Source organism: Caretta caretta, chromosome 6 (assembly GCF_965140235.1).
Source record: "Caretta caretta isolate rCarCar2 chromosome 6, rCarCar1.hap1, whole genome shotgun sequence".
NCBI classification, from domain to species: Eukaryota; Metazoa; Chordata; order Testudines; family Cheloniidae; genus Caretta; species Caretta caretta.
The window spans coordinates 64,788,445-64,808,993 of NC_134211.1; the positions used below are offsets into that span (position 1 = coordinate 64,788,445).

Sequence of the window (20,549 nt, forward strand, 5' to 3'; positions counted from 1 at the left end):
TCCCCAGGCACCCCAACCCTATTTTGTGAGCATTCATGGCCTGCCATACAATTTCCATACCCAGATATACAAAGTTTGCCCACTCCTGGCCTAGAGGGATTTTCAAAAGCCCTTTGAAATCAATGGGAGCTTAGCGCATAATCAAAGTGCTTTTGAAAATCCCTCTAGGAATCTGTCTACCTTTGAAAATCTGGCCCACAGTGACCAGAAACAATCCAAAGTGTTTTTGGAAATCTGTCTAGGTACCTATCTCCATCTAAATACCTCTGTCAATCTGGCTTCTTTTTTTCAACTTTATTAGAATTAGATCTCATCCCTTTCCAAATGGTTTTTAGTCATAGATTTGACAGGGAAAACAAGCTTTCCTGCTTTCATTCCATATTGGTTTCTCAATTTTGAATGAAATAGTCCAAGTGAAGAAAATATTCTCTCTGCTTCTGCTAACTAAACTGAAACCAAAAGTAAGGCAAAAAAGCCTTTGTGCACAACAGAAACTGTAGGTACTTGCATCTGGAAAAAGAAAATACAGTACCAGCGTTTGCTAAATTGTAAAGACTGAACACACTATCGATAATGTAGTACATAAAATTGTATTAATGCTTGAGTTGACATCACAAACATATCCCCCCCCCCCCAAATTCTTTGTATAACTAAAAAAAGCAGATCCATGGGCTTATCAAAATTTGAGGACTCATGGACTCATTACATCATGTTTTTATCTATTTAAATTTTAATAGATTATAACAACCTATATCAAGGCCTAAACTTCTTATAATTGCAAATTTAATTTTAAAGAGTTCTGTTTTTAGAGAGAGAAATGTGTGTAGTTTAAGAAATCCTTTAACTCTAATTTTATCCTCCCTGGATTGAAATCCCCCATGATAATGCAGGGTATTTTTCCTACACAGTACAGAGGGTGTTTAAGGAGCTGCTCATCCTATTTCCTTGTCTAATTTATTGGTCTATAGTAAATCGGCACCATTACCCTGTTTTTGTGAGCTGCAACTAGAATCCCATCTCTAATATGGGCAACCCAAGTCTCAGTGCCTTTTCAGGCTGAATGTGTCAAATCTACATGTCTGTTTTGCTGTCTGTAATCATTAGGCAACATTCCCCTCCTAAGCCAATAACACAATTCATGATTCCCAATGTTCCTCTGCAGTGTAACTGATAATTTAAGATAGTAGCACTGTGTCACTTCAGCCATACCTCGCCTCTAGTGTCTTGTCCACAGATGTAACAGTCTACTGCTACCAAGTTTTTTTTTATTATTTTATTCAATGTGGAGGTTAATACATTTCCACATGATGATTTTTTTTGGGTTCTTCATTGGAAATGACATACATAAAGCTGTTTAAAAGACTGTTCTGCTTGCTAAGTCAAGCCCTCTGAAGTTAAGAAATGCCAGAATTTGGTTACCTGTGCAACCTTAATTTGGCCTCCTTGTGTATATTCAGTAGGATAGTCTCTAATTGCCTAGTAACATAACTATTTGTTCTACAGGACTCCTGCCTCATTCACTGCACAGGATGGACTGTGATTTAGGCAGAGTTACAAGAACAGATAAGAGGCAATGTTCAAGGCATTGCTTTAGGACCCAGAAAAGCTGTTTCATTCTTTATTCTGCCAAACATATTTGCCTGATGTCACATAGGAAAACTATCATAATGCATATGCACCTGGCAGCTGAATTAATGTTGCAATGGCAGCCTTAGTTCTTGAGCTTCTTAACTATTGAGTGTCTAACTTCTCAGCCTTAATGTTCTTTTAACACAGTTTTTGGGGGCAGAGGGGCTTGGTATATAATAAAAGTAAAAATCTGGTGTGCAACAATGCCTTGAAACTACTTTAACTTGGTAGAACTCACTTATCCCTTAGACCTACCTGCAGTAAGAGGAAACAAATGAAGTGGAGTAGTTCAGAAACTTCCAATCTCATAAGTAGCCATTTAATACTTCATGGTGTCAATGGTAGGAGCAGAAGTGGGAATATGATTGCAGAGTAAGCAAGTTTAGTATTGAGGGGGTTTGTCATTAGCCTAAACTATATTTCCTCCTGCCCTGTGAGGGAACTTTTGCTTTCACTGGTGCTATTTCTAGCCCAAAAACCAAAATGGCAATGTCTATGAATGCTAGCCACTGGGCTCAGAATAAATATTTCCCACATATACCACTATATGCAAGAGCAAAAGCTTAACACAGTTGGAAAGCACAGTAGTGTACCTTGTGTGGAAACTCCCTCTTCTACCAATAAGTCAGCAGTTAACGCCTGCTTTCTGGTACTCTCTATGCTCTTCTGGCAAAGGTGGACAATCTGAGCCTTTTCACTGGAAGGCTTATGTACCAGGATAATCCTGCTCCTTACAGGTGCTTTGTATGACCCTAGAGAAACTATTGTTGTGCAAGACCTACTGTACTGAATCTTAGCCTTTTGATCTTCTCCTGAAGCTACCTAGCATTGTGTTCAATCTTGGGTGCCCAATGAGCAGTGGATCTGTGACACCTTGATCTGATTCAGGGGTGGTCAAAATACGGCCCGTGGGCTGGGTCTGGCGCATCTAACATTTCTGTCCAGCCTCCTCTGCCCCCTCCTGCACCCCAATCCCCTGCCCCAGCCTGGAGCTCCCTTCTGCATCAAACTCCCTCCCAGAGCCCAAACTCCTCACCCTCTCATGCACCCCAACACACTGCACCAGCTTGGAGCTCCCTCCTGCACCCAAACTTCCTCCCAGACCCCACACCCCCTCCGTTAATATAGTAGAAATGTGTGGCCCGTGATGACTTACCAAAATTCATAGCGTGGCCCCCCTGCAAAAATTATTGCCCACCCCGTATGCAATTGTACTTTATTGCTACAGATCCTGAGTGGGGTCCGCCGATCAGCCTTTGGGCAGGTGACAGCCTTATAGGCTTTTGCTGGAGCAGTCATAGAAGGAATTGAGGCATGTGTAACTAGCACAAACTTGCCTGACTCAAAGTAGTGGCTGTTGACAGTGAGGAGTACACCCTAGTTGCTTACTACAGGTGTTGGGTATTATTTACTGCTAAGAGTTTTCCTGTTACCCCAGGGAAACTTCCCCTTAGAATACCAATTACAGAATACTAGATATTTTACCTAGTTTTCCCCAGGGCTGAATGATGGAAGATACAGAGTGCTTGATTTCCCTCTCCCCCTCCACCCCCCCAAAAAAAAAAACTCCCCCCAAAACAAAAAAAAAACACCATTGTATTGTGGGATACTTAAAAATGGTTTTAAAAAAAAGTGCAGCCAAATGTTTTATTTTCCACCTGCACTGGGGAAAAAATTGTCTAGGACTAAATCATCTTGGCTTGACCTGAAATAAAGACAGTCTCAAGTGTCACGAAAAAATCAACAGACAATTATTTTGAAATATCTGAAATGGTGGATAATGGAAGCACAGTATTTGAATGTCTTGTATTGGCAACACTCGTGCAACTGTTTGATTGAAATACCTTTTTGCCTGACATAGATAGGTTCCAAGTATACTTTTCTATAAGAGAACCATCACAAGCAGTAGGACACTTCTCACATTTCTTAGCTGTTTGCTGGATTCATTGCTGACTTCAGCATTTACATATATTTAGCATTTGTTGTATGCCAGTCTGGATCCTACTTGATCAAATCTGATTTCCAGTTAAACTAGCAATTTATTTCTTGAATGTACTTCATAGACATGTTTGAATTTATTGTTACACAGGTAGCAATGAGTAACTTCTGATCTTCAAAGAAGGTAATATACGCTATTCTCTGTGCACCGCAGTGGAAACTTCATACACTACTGCTAGAAGGACCTATCGGACGTAACTCTCCGCTGTACAGAATGTAACTAAAATTTGGATACCTAAAACATAGTTTTGTGTTAAATGTGACTTGGAACAAGCATGAGAATAGTGATGTATATGAACTTAATCCAAAACACCTTCAATACCACCAAGAAAATAGCAGCGTGTTCTGCAAATTCTCAGTATCTTTCCTTAGGATTTATCCCACCTAGAAAGTCAAGTGTACAAAAAACTTCATAACAGCCATCTAAATTATGAAAGTTAGACTTTCAGCATAAATACTTCAGGCTTCTGGTTTTGATGCTCACATTACCACTTGAAGTTCTATGGCTTGTGTTTATGCAGGAAATCAGACTAGATTAAGATAATGGTCTCTAGCTGTAAAAACCTAGGTATATTACAATTAAGTGGACCATGTAGGAACGCAGAAACGTCATGTTTTTAATGTTCTCCCAGATAATGTCATAGCTCTGAGAAATAAAATAAGGTAAAACAACTGAGAAGGTTCATAGTTAAGTCTTTGGGCATTAATGCAAAAACGTATCCATTTGACTTCAAGGTGGCCTAGAAAAATGTTTGTTCAGTATTCAAAGCAGATGGTTTCATGCCCATAGTTGTTGACTAGTAGATAGTATTCTACCTCACAAACTCAGTGATACAAGTTGACATGGTGGGAAGTATACATTCGTCCGCCTCTAAATGCCGCTCTTGATGCAATCAGTCAAAACATTGGAATCTTAGACCATATTTTTCTATAGCTGCTGCTCTTTTTTGACCAGCAAAACAGTTGAGTGCTGGATTCTTACATTATGGTGTCATCATCTGCCCCATTTCCCTACCAAAGTTTGCTACCTTGTGGGGAAGGGAATGGGGCTGCCCCTTCTCTTTCACTGTCCCCCTTCCACCATCTCTTGGCAACTTCCTTGCAGAGATCAGTCTTGGGCATAACTTTCTGTGGATGCTTGGTAGATATATTACATCCACCAAAACTTGTGTATTTTCTTCCCTTCCTCTGGCAGAAAGCTAATCTCTGCAAAGAAATCACGGGTGCAGATTCTCACCTGGTATAAATTTCCATAGCTCCATTGTGAAGGTATGGCAATGATCTACACGAACTGATGATCTGCCCACAGGTATTGGATCTCCTAGATGTGTAAGCTTTCCAGTGTGTTACCTTTCAGTACCACTATCTTGAAATGTCTTATGTTCTCATTTTCTTGAGCTGTCTTTGCACCTCTATGCTGGACAAGAGATCCTTAAGCCATTTTCTGATTCGCTCTCTGAAACACACTTTTTACATATTAGAAACTAAAATGCCTTTTCTGTTTAACAGCTACTTGGTCTTGGAAAAAATTTTGAAGGAGAAAGTAGTTAAGGACATTGAGGTCAATGGTAATTGGGACAAAATACAACATGGTTTTACAAAAGGTAGATAGTGCCAAACCAACCTGATCACCTTCTTTGAGAAGGTAACAGATTTTTTTAGACAAAGGAAATGCAGTGGATCTAATTTACCTTGATTCAGTAAGGCATTTGATATGGTTCCACGTGGGGAATTATTAGCTAAATTGGAAAAGATGGGGATCAGTATGAAAATTGAAAGGTGGATAAGGAACTGGTTAAAGGGGAGACTACAACGGGTCATACTGAAAGGTGAACTGTCAGGCTGGAAGGAGGTTATTAGTGGAGTTCCTCAGGGATCAGTTTTGGGACCAACCTTATTTAATCTTTTTATTACTGACCTCAGCACAAAAAGTGGGAATGTGCTAATAAAGTTTGCAGATGACACAAAGCTGAGAGGTATTGCCAATACAGAGTGGGACCGGGATATCATACAGGAAGATCTGGGTGATCTTGTAAACTGGAGTAATAGTAATAGAATGAAATTTAGTTGTGAAAAGGTGCATGGTCATGCATTTAGGGATTAATAACAAGAATTTTTGTTATAAACTGGGGGCGCATTACTTGGAAGTAACAGGAGGAAAAGGACCTCTGAGTATTGGTTGATCGCAGGATGACTGAGCCGCCAAAAAAGCTAATGTGGATTTGGGTTGCATCAGGCGAGGTATTTCCAGTAGAGATAAGGAGGTGTTAGTACCATTATACAAGGCACTGGTGAGACCTCATCTGGAATATTGTGTGCAGTTCTGGCCTCCCATGTTTAAGAAGGATGAATTCAAACTGGAACAGGTACAGAGAAGGGCTACTAAGATGATCTGAGGAATGGAAAACTTGTTTTATAAAAGGAGACTCAAAGAGCTTGGCTTGTTTAGCCTAACTAAAAGAAGGCTGAGAGGAGATACAATTGCTCTCTATAAATATATCAGAGGGATAAATACCACGGAGGGAGAGGAATTATTTCAGCTCAGTACCAATGTGGACACAAGAACAAATGGATATAATAAACTGGCCATCAGGAAGTTTAGACTTGAAATTAGATGAAGGTTTCTAACCATGAGAGGAGTGAAGTTCTGGAATAGCCTTCCAAGGGGAGCAGTTGAGGCAAAAGACATATCTGGCTTCAAGACTAAGCTTGATAAGTTTATGGAGAGGATGGTATGATGGGATAGCCTAATTTTTGGCAATTAATTGATCTTTTACTATTAGCGGTAAATATGGGCGATGGGATGTTAGATGGGGTAGGATCTGAGTTACTACAGAGAATTCTTTCCCGGGTGTCTGGTTGGTGAGTCTTGCCCACATGCTCAGGGTTTAGCTGATCGCCATATTTGGGGTCAGGAAGGAATTTTCTCCCAGGGCAGATTGGCAGAGGCCCTGGCGGTTTTTTGTCTTCCTCTGCAGAATGGGGCACAGATTACTTTCTGGAGGATTCTCTGCACCTTGAAGTCTTTAAATCATGATTTGAGGACTTCAATAGCTCAGACATAGGTCGGGGTTTGTTACAGGAGTGGGTGGGTGAGATTCTGTGGCCTGCGTTGTGCAGGAGGTCAGACTAGACGATCATAATGGTCCCTTCTGACCTTAAAGTCTGAGAGTCCTCAAAGTCTGTGAGTCCTCCTCCGGGATTGCCCTTGACTTCCTGCTCCCCCTCCCACAGTACTCCAGTAGCTTAGACACACCTTCCAAATCTCCACCAAAGGAATGAGACTTCGGGTTTACCCCTTCAAGGGGCCATGTGATAGGTGTAGCATATAACACAGAATTCTAACGTACACAGTCTGAAACCTTTTAAAAAAAAAACAACCCTCCATGCATTTCTCTGCCGCAGTTTCCTCTCCACTAGAGGTGGCTGAAAAAAGGAATTCCTTTCTGTGAAAATGTTTATATTTTTTCGGAGCTTGCTTCTGAAGCAGGATGAAATGTCTAAAACAAAATATCCATAGAAAGGGATTTCGGGGCGGGAGGGGCGGACCGCTTATTTGTGAAACTGACTAGAGACTTCCAGCCTGTTTGCAAGGAAGCAAGAGAGCCCAGCCATTCCTTGCCAACATCCCCAACTGGAGCTAGAGAGGTGCTATGCCTCTCTGTCCCTAGGAGTTTGAAGGGAGAGGGAAAGAAGCAGGGCACGGTGGTGCTGGGCCTCTCTATGCCACTGGGGGTGGGAGGAGGGATCGGCACTCTGCTGTGCTTCAGAAGTTTTATTGGATTTGTAATAGATTCAGCAGACTACTTCACTCTACTGAACTGGCATTTGCTGATGAAACTAAGCTTCAGCAGAAAATTCCCAACCAGCTCTACTCTACCACTCCAGAGTTTTGTGTGTTTTTTTGCGGGGAAGGGAGTGCAGGGGCAAGATTCATGGTCCTCTGTGGGATGCAGGATCCTTCTGCTGCTTCTTTGAGTTCTCTTCTCTTCCAAAACATAGGGCCTCTCCCCCTTGGTCAGGTGGCTTCCTCTGACCTTGGCCTGTCTGTCCCCTTTCTTCCTCCTGCTCAAACTTCTGCCTGTGTCATGATTCGTAGAGCCCTGCAAATCTGCAGATATCTGCAGACCATGTTTGCAGATTGTGGATGGGATGCGGATACAAATTTTGTGTCTGTGCAGGGCTCTATCTATAGGTCTTTCCCCATTAATCTTTTCATAAACTTTTTGCTTTGTCTGTATGTCTTTCTCTTGCTCTAGTAACTTTAAATGCCAGTCCTGGGTTGAGAAGGTTGGGGAGAACTGATTCTACTGCTGACTTCAGCCAACTTCCTTAGCTAATCTATTATCCCAGGGTGCTTAATCCTCAATAGCCAGTCACTGAGTTCTAACATCCACCAATGTCCTTAATCTGGCAGAGATGTGACAGCTCATGGTGCATACGCACACAGGCATTCATAATACAGCAGTTTTCATAGTAACTTCATAATATCAACTGTTCCCAAATCATTGCAGCTTCACTTCAGCCTAACTGCATCTGAAGTTCCAAGTTTTTATACGTACATGATAAGTAGAGGTGGCACTTCACACCAGAACTCTTGAATGGGACACTTGAATTTTGAGTCTGGGTTGAAATTTTGTAGCTCAGGGCTTACCTCTAATTGCAAAGGGTATGGTACACTTCATTTGCACTCAATCTGTTTAGTTGATATGTGTATATGTTCAGAATAAAAGGCATAGAGTGCATCACTGGAGCTATGCGGACTGAACTGTCTTTCTTCTAGAAGGATGGAGTATTTTACCAGAACGATTGAAATGTAAATTGGGTAACTTAAGTTGTGTAAAAAGAAAAGGAATACTTGTGGCACCTTAGAGACTAACCAATTTGTTTGAGCATAAGCTTTCGTGAGCTACAGCTCACTTCACATCGAAGTGAGCTGTAGCTCACGAAAGCTTATGCTCAAATAAATTGGTTAGTCTATAAGGTGCCACAAGTACTCCTTTTTCTTTTTGCGGATACAGACTAACACGGCTGCTACTCTGAAACCTGTCATTAAGTTGTGTAGGAATGGTCAGAAAAGATACTGAGTAAAAATAAAAAGAAAAGGAGTTCTTGTGGCACCTTAGAGACTAACCAATTTATTTGAGCATGAGCTTTCGTGAGCTACAGCTCACTTCATCAGATGTATACCGTGGAAACTGCAGCAGACTTTATATACACACAGAGAATATGAAACAATACCTCCTCCCACCCCACTGTCCTGCTGGTAATAGCTTATCTAAAGTGATCAACAGGTGGGCCATTTCCAGCACAAATCCAGGTTTTCTCACCCTCCACCCCCCCACACAAATTCACTCTCCTGCTGGTGCTAGCCCATCCAAAGTGACAACTCTTTACATAATCAAGTCGGGCTATTTCCTGCATAGATCCAGGTTTTCTCACATCCCCCCCACCCCCATACACACACAAACTCACTCTCCTGCTGGTAATAGCTCATCTAAACTGACCACTCTCCAAGTTTAAATCCAAGTTAAACCAGAACATCTGGGGGGGGGGGGGGTAGGAAAAAACAAGAGGAAACAGGCTACCTTGCATAATGACTTAGCCACTCCCAGTCTCTATTTAAGCCTAAATTAATAGTATCCAATTTGCAAATGAATTCCAATTCAGCAGTTTCTCGCTGGAGTCTGGATTTGAAGTTTTTTTGTTTTAAGATAGCGACCTTCATGTCTGTGATTGCGTGACCAGAGAGATTGAAGTGTTCTCCGACTGGTTTATGAATGTTATAATTCTTGACATCTGATTTGTGTCCATTTATTCTTTTACGTAGAGACTGTCCAGTTTGACCAGTGTAAATGGCAGAGGGGCATTGCTGGCACATGATGGCATATATCACATTGGTGGATGTGCAGGTGAACGAGCCTCTGATAGCGTGGCTGATGTTATTAGGCCCTGTGATGGTGTTCCCTGAATAGATATGTGGGCACAATTGGCAACGGGCTTTGTTGCAAGGATAAGTTCCTGGGTTAGTGGTTCTGTTGTGTGGTATGTGGTTGTTGGTGAGTATTTGCTTCAGGTTGCGGGGCTGTCTGTAGGCAAGGACTGGCCTGTCTCCCAAGACTTGTGAGAGTGTTGGGTCATCCTTTAGGATAGGTTGTAGATCCTTAATAATGCGTTGGAGGGGTTTTAGTTGGGGGCTGAAGGTGACCGCTAGTGGCGTTCTGTTATTTTCTTTGTTAGGCCTGTCCTGTAGTAGGTAACTTCTGGGAACTCTTCTGGCTCTCTCAATCTGTTTCTTTACTTCTGCAGGTGGGTATTGTAGTTGTAAGAAAGCTTGACAGAGATCTTGTAGGTGTTTGTCTCTGTCTGAGGGGTTGGAGCAAATGCGGTTGTATCGCAGAGCTTGGCTGTAGACGATGGATCGTGTGGTGTGGTCAGGGTGAAAGCTGGAGGCATGCAGGTAGGAATAGCGGTCAGTAGGTTTCCGGTATAGGGTGGTGTTTATGTGGCCATTGTTTATTAGCACTGTAGTGTCCAGGAAGTGGATCTCTTGTGTGGACTGGACCAGGCTGAGGTTGGTGGTGGGATGGAAATTGTTGAACTCATGGTGGAATTCCTCAAGGGCTTCTTTTCCATGGGTCCAGATGATGAAGATGTCATCAATATAGCGCAAGTAGAGTAGGGGCTTTAGGGGACGAGAGCTGAGGAAGCGTTGTTCTAAATCAGCCATAAAAATGTTGGCATACTGTGGGGCCATGCGGGTACCCATAGCAGTGCCGCTGATCTGAAGGTATACATTGTCCCCAAATGTGAAATAGTTATGGGTAAGGACAAAGTCACAAAGTTCAGCCACCAGGTTAGCCGTGACATTATCGGGGATAGTGTTCTTGACGGCTTGTAATCCATCTTTGTGTGGAATGTTGGTGTAGAGGGCTTCTACATCCATAGTAGCCAGGATGGTGTTATCAGGAAGATCACCGATGGATTGAAGTTTCCTCAGGAAGTCAGTGGTGTCTCGAAGGTAGCTGGGAGTGCTGGTAGCGTAGGGCCTGAGGAGGGAGTCTACATAGCCAGACAATCCTGCTGTCAGGGTGCCAATGCCTGAGATGATGGGGCGCCCAGGATTTCCAGGTTTATGGATCTTGGGTAGTAGATAGAATATCCCAGGTCGGGGTTCCAGGGGTGTGTCTGTGCGGATTTGATCTTGTGCTTTTTCAGGAAGTTTCTTGAGCAAATGCTGTAGTTGCTTTTGGTAACTCTCAGTGGGATCATAGGGTAATGGCTTGTAGAAACTCGTGTTGGAGAGCTGCCGAGCAGCCTCTTGTTCATATTCCGACCTATTCATGATGACAACAGCACCTCCTTTGTCAGCCTTTTTGATTATGATGTCAGAGTTGTTTCTGAGGCTGTGGATGGCATTGCGTTCCGCATGGCTGAGGTTATGGGGCAAGTGATGCTGCTTTTCCACAATTTCAGCCCGTGCACGTCGGCGGAAGCACTCTATGTAGAAGTCCAGTCTGCTGTTTCGACCTTCAGGAGGAGTCCATCTAGAATCCCTCTTTCTGTAGTGTTGGCAGGGAGACCTCTGTGGATTAGTATGTTGTTCAGAGGTATTTTGGAAATATTCCTTGAGACGGAGACGTCGAAAATAGGATTCTAGGTCACCACAGAACTGTATCATGTTCGTGGGGGTGGAGGGGCAGAAGGAGAGGCCCCGAGATAGAACAGCTGCTTCTGCTGGGCTGAGAGTATAGTTGGATAGGTTAACAATATTGCTAGGTGGGGTGAGGGAACCATTGCTGTGGCCCCTTGTAGCATGTAGTAGTTTAGAAAGTTTAGTGTCCTTTTTCTTTTGTAGAGAAGCAAAGTGTGCGTTGTAAATGGCTTGTCTAGTTTTAGTAAAATCCAGCCACGAGGAAGTTTGTGTGGAAGGTTGGTTCTTTATGAGAGTATCCATTTTTGAGAGCTCATTCTTAATCTTTCCCTGTTTGCTGTAGAGGATCTTGATCAGGTGATTCCGCAGTTTCTTTGAGAGCGTGAGGCACAAGCTGTCAGCATAGTCTGTGTGGTATGTAGATTGTAATGGATTTTTGACCTTCAGTCCTTTTGGTACGATGTCCATCTGTTTGCATTTGGAAAGGAAGATGATGTCTGTCTGTCTGTATCTGTACAAGTTTTTTCATGCAGTTGATAGATGATACTCTAATAAAGAACCAACCTTCCACACAAACTTCCTTAACTGATTGTTAAACTAAGCTTTTTCAATTTAGCTTAAAGCTGTTAGTACCAGGGGTAGTCATAGGTGGACTGCAGGCCAAATCCGGACCTCCAGACACTTTTGAACAGACTCCAAAATCTTTTTATATACTTTTTTTTATAATTATTTTCTCTGGAATCTTGACCTGGCCTATTCTTTGACCAGGACATTCGTACCTTGACAAAAAAGAATTGACATTAGGATCAGGTTTAAACTAAACTGAAATATGTCCACACCAAGGTTTGCACTGTTCAGTGGAACCTAGCTAATCTGGTGCTAGTTTGTATGCAGGCCAGGCCATAGTAATAAAACCCCTGAGCAACTACATCAGTGGGTAAAATATGAATGTAGATCAGCGTTCTTGGCTTCACTTTGCTGTTGCTTGGGGAAAAAGCTATAAATCGCAACAGTCAGGCAATCAGCAGTTTGCAGTGGAGGGAGGACTAAAACAAAACAGAGGCTGAGGGTGGGATAAACTATTAAGACACCCCTCGCTCTCATCTGTTTCTTGCAGGATCTGGACGCAGGCAGGCAGAGACTGTCTCATCCAGAAATCAGGGAGGGATGCTGCACATCTAACACCCAAAGGCTTCCATGAAAGACAGACTTCTCCTCTCCCGCACACCGCAGGCAGGCTCTGGGGTGCTCTGGGATACATTCTACTTAATCTTCCTCCCAACAGCTGGAAGTATGGGTTGGTGGGCTGAGTTTCTCACTGAAGTTTTTGTTGGGCCTCCACAATAGGTCTTGTATTGATCTCTGAGCTGTAGCATACATATCTAGTTAATGTGTGTCTTGTAAACTTCACGTCCCAATTTTCATATCTTGGAAATGGATAGTAACAAGTCTCAGATGGCTCATTAAAATAAATCGCTAAACAGAAGGAAAAGTTTAACTTTTTCAAACACACCTTAACATTGTAGAATTTCAACACTTGAGAGCCAAAGGTTGTATTGGAAGCAGAACTTTCCGAGGCAGACATTTATGATCCTGGGGAGCCTTGCTTATGTAAACTGATTTACTTCAAAGATTGACCCATTGAAACTGGGCTTTTTATGAAGTGCAGGTGCAACTACTGAATGAGCTAGTTTTAAGTGAATTACAATAATCCTGTTGATATACTTTGCTAATAATATAGAACTATTTGTTCCTGTAATATTAAGATTACATATACACTCCACCTTCCTTATAACATACATGAATTTAGATTGATTGATTTTATGGTAGTGCCTTTCTTAGTCTAGAAATCTTCCCAAAATAATTCTGTGAGCTGAGTCTTGTGAGTGATGCCGTAGACAGTGGAACCAGTCCTGCACTCTTCAGTAAACACAAAATTCCTGCATTGTAGAGTAGAATCAGTTTCACTGAGAGCGAGTGTTGGCCAAGACCCAACAAAGGTTATCTGCCTCTCAAATGTAAATGCTATTGGCTTTTGAAACTTACATGTGAACGCAGATGCTAGACCTCTATCAAAGGTCTTAAGAGCCCAAGTTTTTGTATGGACCACAAGTTCACAGTCCCCAGATGGTAGCACCGTACAAATATGAGTTAATACTATCCAGTCTAGATAAAAGAGGTTGTAATAAACATCAATTCTGCTCAAATACTGACTTACAAAATAACCACCTGTTCAGCACTAAAGGAACCTTACATTCTAAAATAAAGCTATCATCATCATGGTTAAACAAATTCTAGAGTGGGAAGAAACTGGCTTATGAACTTGATCTTCCCTTACTACCTGTGGCAGGCATTTTGCTTGAGATTTATCAGCCTCCATCCCCTTTCTTCAAGCATAGGGTCAGATACAAAAGTACTAACTTTCTTTTAAATGTACTTAGTCTTACATGTTCATAATGATGCAGTGCTTTAAATCTTGTGTGCTTTCAGAATGATGAACTTTGCTTTTTTTAAAAAGCAAACAAATTAAACTTGTTCAGCCTGATGTCTTAATGGTCTTGTTTAAGTTGTTTTAAACTGGAATGCCATTCTTTGTGCCACTAGTTTGTTCTTTGTTTACATTAGACTGCGTTTCTTGCTTGCAGCTTTGACATATAGCTTCTTGAGAGGACAGGCTTGTATAACATTCACTAACTCATAACTATTCAGTGGTCTGAATTTGACCGTAGGAGAGGGCCTTGCAGTAGAAAGCTGTTTTTGTCCTGCAGTCAAAAGAAGTAATACATAATGGCTTTCATACAAGCAATTGGGTGGCCTACTTGCAACTAAGTCCCAAAATAGCTTGTTTTGGTTCGAGACGCTGCAATGCATCTGAGGGCTGCCCTTGCTACCCTTAGGGAAAGTCTTAAGATCATGAAAAACCCCAATAGGAGTCACTGTCAGATAATCTAGAATATTGTGTACACAAAAATTACATTAAAAGAACAACATTAAGGTTGCAAAGTCAAGCATGCATAAGCTAGTAAATGTCAGAATTACGGTTGCTTGTGCAACCTTAATTAGATCCCCCTGTGCATACGTACTCTGATATAGTCCTTAATTACCTGATCAATTTTTTTCCATAGGACCCCTTCTTCATTCAGTGTACAGAATGGACAGTGATCAGTCAATGAGCAGCTATTTCACTATTTTGTTTTCTCCACATTGTTCATTGTGTGGTCCCAGGCCCCTGTTTTGTCCTTCCTATTCAGATTCTGCTCTATAGACAAAATTATTAACTTTCTTTTGAGATTTCTCTGTGGCATTCATCACTATTCATCCTTGTGGAGCACTCAAAGACTAATGAATTTATTTTCAAAACCCCATTGTGATGTGAGTGGGGTGATGTTATCCCTGTTTTATAGGCCTACAACCTGGTTTTTGAGAATGATTTTCAAAGTATATAGCACTTAATATGTTTAAGACAGAGCTCCCATTGACTTCAGTTGCCGTGATGAATGCTCAGCACTTTTTGTAAATCAGACCCCACGATCGGAAGTCAGACAACCAAAACATGAGGAATACCACACAATTAGTGACCATCTGTGAAAAGGTTGATATAAGTGACTTGAATAGAATCATATAGGAACTGAGTGACGCAGGCAGAAATAGAATTCAATTCAATTCTCCAGGACAGTTCTTCAGAGAATTCAGTTATTTTCCAGCAGTCCCCTGCCTCATTCACTATATGCCTTCCAGTTTCTTCAAAAAGGGAAGCAGGGGTTCTATAGCCAACAGTCTCCTTTCAGTATACACCTCTGAATCATCTCCAGGGCAGGTCCATCCTGTACATTGAATGGGAAGGGGGGGTCTCTAGCATATGATCATGTAACTAAAGACTATATAAAAGCGTATGCACAAGGGGGCTGAATTAAGGTTTTATGTAGTCTTAACTCTGCAATTTCCAAACTTTGAGTTCTTGACTTTTCAACATTGATGTTCTTTTAATGTAGATTTTGTGTGTATGTATCTTCCTATCTTTTAAAAAAGCAAACCGAAAAAGCAGAAATGCCGTGTGCTATATTGATACTCATATGGGTCATCAGCAGGGTTGGAGCCTTTAGATACACAGCACAGACCTCTGCTGACCTAATGGCAGTAAATGATAGTAATGGTAGGTAGTCCTCCTCTGTGTGGACCAGCATGAGAGTGGGATAGAGAGTGTCTTTCAAATATTTGCTGACAGCAAATGAACGGTGAGACTCAGGAATAATGGGCTCTGTTCCAGATTTTAGAGAGGGAGTGTTCTTTACAGGGCTCACTTCCTGTCTACCCCCGAACATAACCTCTTTTGTCCCATCTCCTCCAACCTGTCACTGTTCCAGTCCTTTCTCTTTTCTATCCCTGGCTCCTCATTGTAGTACTATTCTGCTCAACTAGCCAGTCCCAGTCTCCACTGCTCAGGCTTCTTATTTCAGTCCACTCTCTGTGCTCAGTAAATCTTACCCTCATCCCTCCAGACTCCCAGTCCCAGTTCTCCTCTTGTGTCCCAGCTTCTCATGAATGTCTCCCAATACCTCTTTCTTCCTGTCTCACTGGTTCTCCATTCCAGTTTCCTTGCCCCATCTAGTCCTCCTAGGTTCACCGGTCCAGTTGTCATCTATTCTGCCTTCATATCAGGTAGTTTACTCCTTTAGAATGTCTGAACCCAGCAGGAGAGTCATTGAGAGCACAGAAGAGACAAGTGCCCTGCCCTCAGTTAAGGTGTCCAGACCTGGACCCAGAATGGCCTGCGGCAGCTCAGAGCTGAAAAAGCAGGAAAAGTCATCCTCTGCCCTGGGCAGAAAAAGGCCCAGTACAGATGCATTTTTCTGGGAATTTAGCTGCTCAAATGTAAGATGATGCCACTGAGTGTGTGTGAACTAACTTTTATTTCTAAGGTTTATCTTTGACCAAATATGGGAAATTTTTTCACAGAGATGGAAAAAGGTACATCTCTGACACACAGGCCACCTTGCTGCCACTCCCTGCTTCAAAAGATGGAAACTAGAGCTTTCCAAGGAAAAGTACATACGTTTTCCCATGTTAAAAGATTATTTTTCTCTAGCTTTGTTCTTGGAAACAGCTGAAGAATTCTGGCTGAAATTTTCTCAAAAATTCAGCCTGAGGCAAACACCCAGCATAGAAACCTTCAGACCAAATGATTAAAGTTTGGTGAAAGTTATGTGCAACTGAAAAGAGGGTCCTATAATGGGAAGTATCAAGCAACCTTAATAGGCAGTGGTACCAACTGCACATAATTTATTCCTTCCATTAGGGAGCTGGAGAAGTTAATCCAGTTCCCTTCCCAGCAAAATCTAAAGTTTTGAAGAAAACAGACAAAACTTTTTGGAATCCTGGCTATTTGGACATGGGGAAAGACCAGTAGGGTGTATATTTAAAGGAAATAAATCTAGCTATAATGTGCTTTTGTGATCCTATTTAAGGTAAAAGATGACAGTAGTAAATGACGAGTACAGTAAGTGAAAAGACCTAGTTTCTCTTGCTGCAAAATTCATTAACTGGGGTGTGGGTGGGGGAAGGGAGAGACTTCAGTTGCTGTGTATATAACTGGGGCTGGGTTCCTGTTTGACCTAAAGTCTGTCTTGATGCAGCAGCACAAGCCAGCGAGGAGACTGTCATGTTTCACCGTGAACGCAGCACATTTAGGCGTCAGGCAGTACGGCGCCGGCACAATGCAGGGAGTAACCCCACCCCTCCCACATTGCTCATCGGATCGCCCCTCAGGTATGGTATCTAAATATTCCACCATCTTTAGCATGCATGCAGCAGACTACATATTCCCCACACCCCCTAGCATTTCCAAAAAGTACTTCCCTTCTCTCCTCACCTTTAACCTTTTTGGGCTGTCTCTGCATGTCTTTGGACTAGTTGAATTTGTGCATGTGTACGTGGCACTTTTTCCCCCACAATGACAAGGTTAGCCTATCTCAACATGGCACATGTGGGTTTAGATCAACCACAAAACAAGTGAATGGTAACAAACTGACTTTTACTCAGTTCTTTCACTTTAATTTTGTGTCAAATCTTTAGATACTTTAAATTTCAATCATAAATAAGAAAATGTTAAATCAGCATCTCTTTTTTCTCCCAAGGGGGAAGAGGAGAATAGGAGTACCCACACTTCTCAGGGACTGTAGCGGGGAAGAGATCTGCACCATAAAATTAGCAGGATAATGTAAACAGCTAAACCGTCCTGCAAATGTTCTAAATCTTAGAATGCAGCAAACCACTGCATAAAGAGCCAGGAATCAACCCTGTCAAAATAGAAGTCTTTGAAATAATTCATAAACTATCGTAATCTTGTTTTTAAATGTAATAAATTCCATAATTTATTGTTGCTTGGTGCTAACTCTGCTTATATACTGATTACTTTAACATCCATTTGGTACTTGATATATCTGTGTATTCTTAAGGCCTGTCCTTAACCTTCTAAGTTAACAGTTAATTGCTCCCAATATTATGAGCTCTCCATCTTTAAATTTCAGTAGTACTCTTGTAATTTCTTTTAGTAAAAGAGTACAGAAATTGAGCAAACTAATGCCTTAAATCTTTAATACTGTCTAAACCAAACAGTTCGTAAGCAGGAGGCAGGGAATCATGTCTTCACCATGGCACTCCTGAAGCAACATCTGATGAAGTGGGTTTTAGCCCACAAAAGCTTATGCCCAAATAAATTTGTTAGTCTCTAAGGTGCCACAAGTACTCATTCTTTTTGCTCATACAGACTAACACGGCTACCACTCTGAAACTACTAGACAGAATTTCTAAAATATCTTGGATATCAGGATTGATGCTTGCAAGGTCTTGCTTTTAAACACTTGGCATCAATTTTTCTATTCTTCGGGGCAAAAGGAGAGACACACTTAAGTAAGAATGTACGCTTCTTCCTTCCCACTTTGAAGATCACATTTTATCCTGAATGTAAATGTAAAATGTAAAGCTAGTGTAAAACAGCTTACACTTTCCCACATTCCTCCCCAGTTTGGTCATCTTCTATTTGATTCTAAAAATAAGGTGCAGAATTTGACTTTCGACGAGTGGCTCATCCTTGTTTTAAGGGAGTGGGGGTGAGAGGAAGTTTAAAATCTGCTTTCTGTGTCTGAAGCTTACTCAAGTGTGTCTTCCATTTTCCCCCAAATGTGGGAATTTCTCCATTGTTCCCACATTAAAGATCAGTTGTTTTTTCTCTCCCCTTGATATCAGAGTTGCATTGGTTTATTGCAGGTATATAGGCATGCTCCTCCTGAATTTTGGAAGCCACTTTTTTGTGAAGATGCATAAGTGTGACCCTAGGCACTTGTAATCAGCTGCAGAGACAGTGCCAATGAGAGGGAGAAACTGCCCAAGAGACAGGAGCTCAAGAAGCTCAGATAACTGAAGTTAGACCAGAGTATAGTTAAGGAGTAAATAGTGATAACTTGGCTTCTGATACCCATCTAGCCAACTTTCATTATTCAAGATACAAGTTAGTGAGGTGCATTTTTATTGGCTATTACAGTACATAGCAATACTTAATTGAGTTGATTTTTTTTAAAATAAATTTTACTAAAGGGAAAATAGATGTTGATCTTTATTCTTATTGAACATAGATGATTTCAAAACAATAAAAAAATAAGTGAATAACTTAACAGTTAAGGCCATAGCAACTCTCCGTACTTTGAGTCACCTCTGTCTGCTCTGCATCATGTTCACTTGCATTGTGTTCTCTGCTCTTCTGACGGAGGGTAGAGCAATTGTGTTTTGTCTGTAGAAGATCATGCAGATCAGTGTGAGCACTAATCATTGTACATCAGCCTAAGAATGGTAACGTCTGTGACTTCTATGGATCAGAGAGAGCAGAATAGGATGCAAATGAGGAACTATCTCAGATGTCCCTGCTGCTTAAAACTGGAGTTGGCAGCTGCCTCCTTCTCCCCGCTAATATAGGCACCAAGATTTCCATGACACAATTGCCTCTGACAAACAGGTGGATTTTGTTGTGGGGACAATGAGAGCGCTGAACTTTAAGGACATAACTTCTTATTCAAAGACAAAAATTCAAGAACGAGAGAACATAGAAAAATTCTGGCCAAGTAAATTATGTTCTTTATACGTGTTGCCCATGCCCTGATTTGTTCCTGTGTAAACGAAAACCGGAACCCATTATCTCAGATCTCTGAACATCTACAAAGAAGCATATCACCAGGAATAAACGGAAATTAAGTATTTGAAATATACATGCAGAGCCAAATACTGGTAGCAGACACCCTACTAAAAGTATTATTTGTGATGCTGGCTAGGAGCCAAATATTTTATAGTTTAAAATGTCTTAGCCTATTTTTTTTAATCTGACTGCCAGTCAACCAGTGTTACAAATGACCTCATTTTTAGAGCAAAGAGGGTCACTGGTTATTTGTCACAAATTTGTTTGAGATACAAACTGAAATTTATTTGGAAATTATTCATGTTAAATATTCTTCAGACTTCAATATAACTAGTAGAAATAAAGTTGCTCCCTTTTTTGTGTGTAACTGGTGCTAATGGGAGTTGTATGTGCACTGAAGAGACCCATAGAGTAAGAAATAAAAACTTAGTGTGCAAAAAAGAAATGCAGAGAAAAATATGAATATATTCCGTTATGAACTGATTTTAGTAATTATGGGAAAAGTGTTGATCACTGCAAATATGTAGGCATTTCCTATCTCTGCTAATAGGAAGTGGTTCTCTATCTTGTTCCTATATTGCTAATAAACTCTATTGCTTCAAATTTTAAACTTTAATAACAGTTAGGCATATTAACCTTTAGTTGCCCTGATACTGTTTTTCTTTAATACTCTTGTCAATGAGACTTTTCTTTCCTAATCTCTTGACTGTGGCATAATATTAGATGTCATAGAGATATAGTCATTAGAAGGCCTGTGCAATCCCATTTGAAGTTTTCAACATACATTTTTTACAAGGGTGTCTCAGTAGTGAAACATTTTATTAAAATAGACTAATTGCATTGCATAACTAGACATTTGGCCATGAAAAAGATTTTTCAATTAAAATCTCCAGTAAACTCTGAAGGCATGGTGGTAAAATAAATACGTGGACATACATTGCCCCATTTAAAAACAGACTACTTCCAAGCTCCCTGATAAGTACCAGCAGTGTGCTGGGCACTTCAGACACAATGTTGTACACTTCAGTGTACTAGTGTCAGACTTTAGATTTGACTTCTAAATTTACTTGTGTTTGAAATGGA

General features: G+C 41.2%; 1 protein-coding gene across 8 annotated transcripts in view; it reads left to right on the plus strand.

Moving 5' to 3' along the window:
- Positions 1-20,549, plus strand: part of PCNX1 (pecanex 1) — a 129,437-nt gene that overhangs the window by 32,362 nt on the left and 76,526 nt on the right. For 5 of the 8 annotated variants that reach the window (XM_075129655.1, XM_048852378.2, XM_075129657.1 and 2 more), the window contains one exon: positions 16,915-17,047. The exons of 2 other annotated variants lie outside the window; for them this stretch is intronic. In XM_075129655.1, the coding sequence (XP_074985756.1) occupies positions 16,915-17,047 (133 nt within the window). The remainder of the gene's footprint in view (positions 1-16,914; positions 17,048-20,549) is intronic. One more of the 8 variants, XM_075129656.1, reaches the window with a different exon arrangement.